General features: G+C 33.8%; 1 protein-coding gene across 2 annotated transcripts; it reads right to left on the minus strand.

The window, feature by feature from the left end:
* Positions 1 to 1,246: 1,246 nt before the first annotated feature.
* Positions 1,247 to 5,060, minus strand: LOC143550369 (transcription factor bHLH91-like). 2 transcript variants are annotated; one of them, XM_077041029.1, is made up of 4 exons: positions 4,181 to 5,060; positions 2,835 to 3,287; positions 2,639 to 2,758; positions 1,247 to 1,413 (listed from the first exon to the last, which is right to left on the minus strand). In XM_077041029.1, exons 1-3 carry the CDS (start codon positions 4,784 to 4,786, stop codon positions 2,657 to 2,659), a joined length of 1,161 nt encoding a protein of 386 aa, XP_076897144.1. In that variant the 5' UTR covers positions 4,787 to 5,060; the 3' UTR covers positions 1,247 to 1,413; positions 2,639 to 2,656. The 2 variants fall into 2 exon arrangements, with proteins under 2 accessions (XP_076897144.1, XP_076897142.1); XM_077041027.1 differs by lacking the exon at positions 1,247 to 1,413 and having other exon boundaries at positions 2,464 to 2,758.
* Between the last annotated feature and the right edge of the window lie 351 nt (positions 5,061 to 5,411).

The following is a 5,411-nucleotide window of genomic DNA, read 5'->3' on the forward strand; positions in this document are numbered from 1 at the left end:
CCCACAAGTAATTACCAAATATAAAGCCCAATTGTAACCCCATAAACCCATTACGTAGTTAATGAATTTCATAGGCTCAATAGGTTCAACTCGGTCACCTACACGTGACGGGCCTAATAAGATGGAAATTACCAACAAAATTATATGTGAAGTTTAAAAACTAGACCCAACTAACGATGAAGTATAGATTTAAGATCTACTCTTGTCGATCAAGAATAGATCTAAATGTTTAGATATAGATTGGTCTAGGTAGAAAAGATTGATGTTGTAATTTGGCTCGTTGTCTCATTCTCTGGCCCCTGCCAGCATCTCGTTAGGTCGGTTTTGTGGTTTTTAATGAAAATTTGTTTTAAAAAAAATAATAAGTGTTGCAAGTGATATCGTTTAAATAAAAGATGATAAATAAAATAAAGAACAAAATTCATTTTTGATTTGTAAATTAGTAATATTTTTTGTTGAAATTCTTTTAAAAAACAAGAACACGTACAAGAACAAACACTAGAACATAGAGGTGCATAAATCGGGGATTTTTCTAATACCCAGGTTCGGGTATGGAACCGGTTTCGGGTATGATCGGGTATCGGAAAATTGGGTATTGAGAGAAATCGGGTAGGGTATTGAGGAGAAAAACTCAACCCTATGTACCCGGGTAGGGTATGATCGGGTTCGGGTATTGGAATCGGGTACGACCGGGTATTAATACCCGGTTTTAAATTTGTACTTTTTTAATACCTTTTTTATATTGTTTAAAATTTAAATTTGCTTTGTAATTTATAAAAATAATTAAACTATATTACAAAAACCATAAATCCACTTAATTACAAATTATTTACTTAGTATTATGCATTTTACAAAAACTTTACAAAAATTGTGAAGTAAACATAAAAATATACTATAAAACTCATGTATTATTTCAGGTATTAGAAAATTGGTATCGGGTATAACCGGGTATGTGCATAAGGTATGACCGGGTCCGGGTATTTAAGGGTATAAATCGGGTACGGGTATTGACCTCAAAATGCATACCCTATCCATACCCTACGGGTAGGGTCGGTTCCGGTTTCGGGTATAGAATACCCGGGTATAAAAAAAATTGGTTCCGGGTATTTTTCCGGGTCCGAGTACAGTTTTTTTTGCACCTCTACTGCAACATATTGCAAAGAAACCAACCGTATTCATCTGATGCCAACTTAAACCATCAATTTTCAAACCCACAATCACAAATTCACAAATATAATTCCAAATACCCCAACTATCGCTGTTTTATTTCAGTTTTAGTAAATTGATCCTATAATAATGTCAATTTTATTTCCCAATTTTTATGAAAAATTCATCTTGATGTCTTCTCTTAAGTGCTTCAAGACATGTTAGCATCTAAGCAAACAAGCATTAGCCCATATAACCCTCATATATCTGCAAAATAAGTTAATAAAAACATTGTCACTATATACATATATTTCAATACTAAAAATGTTATTAAAAAACATTTACATTTGAAATAAAAACCAACCAAAAAGTAAAGAGATAAATAAGAAGTATAAAAATATCTATATTTTTCCACTACACTCATTAACAATTTTTTTTTCTTTTTTTCCTAACCAGAAAAACCACTTAAATTTTCCTTAAATGTATATAATTAATAATTGAGGTCAAAGCATTATGAAACTTCTAATTTTTTTACATGTTATTTTAAGTTAAACTTTTTAAAATAATAAAAAGATTGCAACGCAACTTGTTGGTCGCTTACATGTCTCTCTATTATAATTGAATGGTTTTATAAAACTATGGAATAGTTCAAGCTTAAAAAATAATTTTTTTTAAGAATAATCACTATATACAATCAAGTTTTATGAATTTTTATTCAAGTCGTTTATTTTTAACTAATTGTAAAAAAAATCAAAATTTAGTGGTTTTTGTGGTTAAATAAAAGTTTGAATTTAAATGACATCTTTCATAAGAGCACCCGGGGCACTGCGTGATGGAGCACTCATCACGCGTGATGGGTGCATCAACACCGCCGCCACTGCCTTGTCAAACTTGAGGGATGAGATTTGCGTGATGGCCATCACACGTGTGATAGGGTGAAAACAAGGAATGGAGCCGTTGTGTGGATTATTTCATCACATCCACCACACACCACACACCACACCACCATCCCTAGTAAAAAACCATCACATGTGATGGATTTAGGATTGATGATGTGACACCATTTGATTGGGTGGGGCGTGTGATGAGAAAGTTCATCACATGCACCACCCCTCCCCCTAAATGAAACATATCATTTGAGAAAATCAATGAGATGGAATAGTGCAAAGTATGTATGTTTTTTTATTTCAAAACAAATTGATTTTTTATTCTTTTTCTTTTTTGTAAAGCAAGACAAATTGATATACAAAATCAGTTTTAAACAAGAAGTCCAGAACCATTCAACATTTACATTTTCAAAACATATATGAAACAATAAAACAACCTCAAAAAAGAAAAAGGCAGATAAGCATGTAAGGATGCATGCCCAAATGTAGAAACACCATGTAAAAAGTGTCTCCATCTCTTCACTTTTGGATGGATTGTACTTTATGCAGAAAACACTAGTACATTATGCATAACAAAGTTGTACCTTCTGCAGCAAAAGCTGTACCTTATGTTATTTCTCTACCTAGTAGCCAGAACTGACTGGGATACTTGCATATTGTTTGTCCACCACCTCAATTAGCTTATTAGCTATAGCACTTGCATACACAGAGGACCCTTCACAAATCTGCACATGTCATTCAAATCATAAATAAACCTTTACATACACAAGTAGGTTGTAACTTGTGCTTAAAAAGTTGTACCTTAGTGTTAAATAGGTAACTATAGAAGTCACCAATGAGACCACCAGCAACATGATGCAAATCCAATTGAAGGTCATCAAGCACTTTTGAAACTAGTAACAAACAATTAGTCCTCTTTTGTTGTACCAGTTTTATTGTAACTTCATCATCAATAATTCGAACATCGATTTCGATGTTTTTCGATTTCCTTTGTAGCCAGGAGCTCCTCATGGTGGAAGTTGAGTTTCCATTGTAACCTTGTTGGTCATGACCAGTATCACCACCACCGCCAATGCCATTGCTTCGGGTGTAAATGCTCTCGACGTCTAGAGTCGAGTGGTCTTCGGCTTTGTGTTTTTTCATCCTGCCTCGGTTGCATCGCTTCCTGTCTACCAAAATCTTGAGTTCCTCGACAGTTCTTTTGAGTTCGTTGATGTATTCGATCCCATCTCCAACGATTGATGCGCGGTCAGCCTTTTGTTCATGTTATTTAGAAATGAAAACAAGTTTAAAATAATTAAATTTATTAAAATATTAAGGATTTTAAGGGTGTGTAAAACATTAAAACCACTGGTTTCATACCCGCAAGTGAGTCAAACATGGAAAAAGTTTTACATGAATCAAAATGTTTAATTCTCATCGTATTCACCAAAATTTTATGAAATTTCACACAAAAATTGGTTAGTTTGTAAATAAGTTGAGCCCGAGCCGAGGCAAGCTCGGGTCGTGGGCTCGCTTTTCAGACAAATTAAACTGGCTCGTTGCTTGTTTAGCTTAAAGCCAATATTTTAATATTATATAACCAAAAGTGTAACACAAATTTTAATATATATTATATTTTTTGTTTTATATATTTCAATCTCTGCATAAATATAAAACTATTTTTTCAAAGTATAAACTGGCTCGAGTGTTTTACAATTCAAGCTCAAGCTCAACATTTTACTTGATTCGTGAATGAGTTGAGCCTAAACCTAACCTAGCTCATGTTGGCTCGTCTCAGTTGGTTACAACCATAGTACACGATGTACAAGTGTACAACACAAAATTATAAGCCAAGAGTATTACACAAGTTTTATATTTAAATAAATTATAAATTCTGTTTGCTTATAAATTTTGCATACAAGTGTACTAAAAATATTGAGTACTTTTTTATATAGATTATGTGTGAAAATTCTAAATTTAAATTTTATTAAATTAGACGAGTTGGTTCTATAAGCTCCATAAGCTAGCTCGAGTTTTTTGCAAGCCAAGTTCGAACTAAACATTTCAGCTCGCTAGTATAAACAAACCAAGCCAGAGCCCAACCTGACTCGACTCGGCTTGTTTATACCCGTGTCAACGGATCAAAATGATCAAATTTATCATACCTTACTGGGATTTGGAATCAATTGCTTCAAGGCTTCAAACTTGCCCCCCATTTGTTGTCTCCTATGTTTCTCAGTAGCAAAATGTTTCATATCTTTATTATTAATATTATTATTAATCTCTTTCCCATTAATATTAATAATCCCTGCACCAAACTTCAACACCCCATCCCCTGCATCAAACAGCCTGCTCTGTTCCCCTCTTTCCATATTATTATCCATTTCCCCCAAACCCGTCAAATTAAACCCGTTCGGAAGCGTATTCAACAGTTCCCGAAACAACGGAGGCTGCGGTAGCCCCGGTTCGTACAGTACTTGACCCGAATTCTGAATTTGGGTCGGGTTTGAAAAACAGAGTGATGATGAGCATTTGGGCAATTGGAACAAGTTGAGGAGATCTGGTGGGGTTTGAGTGATACCCATTTGATTCCAGTTGATTTGGTGGTCAATTTCGATGTTCATGAGGTGTTGTTGGTGGTGGTCTGCAGGTGGTTCAATGGTGGTGAAATTGGGGATTTGGTGGTGGTTAATGAGCAATTGGTGATGATGGGTTGAAGAGTTTGGATCGAAACAAGCGGTTGATTCGAACATATCTGGGTTATCCAGCATTTTGTTTGAAAATTGGTAACAGAGAGATGATAATATTATGAAACAGGGGAAGATGAAGACTTGTTTGAAATGATGAGAAGTTGAGTGATTGATGGTTATGATATTATTTTTTTTGGGTTTTTGGTGTTAAAATGAGAGTTTAAAGATACCCAGATGAAGAAATGGCCATGGAAGCAAAAGGAATTGCAGGTGTGTGTGTGTGTGTGAGAGAGAGAGAGTAGGTTGGGAGTAGGGGACTGGAAGTGAAGATACAAAACCATTTGTTTATATGAATTTGGTAAATTGTAATAAAATGTTTTATTTTATTATTTTTATAAAATTTTTTAAATATATGTAACATGAATACATTTGATGTAAAACATATAAATTTTTTGACACGACACAAATGTAACAAAAGGTTGGTATATTTAAGTTTAGTATGAACATGTATTAAAGTCAATTATGGATAGAAGCTGCGTGTTAGAATGACTAGTGTTTTGGTCGATGTAATATGTTCGGGTCAACATGTTTATGTGTGTAAGTAAAGTATATATATGATTTACATTATAACTTACATTGATTGGGTATACTTATAAATTTGTAATATCAAAGTGTTTGGATAAATAAAATTAAAATTATAGGTTTG

The sequence above is a fragment of the Bidens hawaiensis genome, unplaced genomic scaffold, assembly GCF_021521415.1.
Source record: "Bidens hawaiensis isolate Kalapana, Puna unplaced genomic scaffold, B.hawaiensis_p1.1 tig00016034_1, whole genome shotgun sequence".
NCBI lineage: Eukaryota > Viridiplantae > Streptophyta > Magnoliopsida > Asterales > Asteraceae > Bidens > Bidens hawaiensis.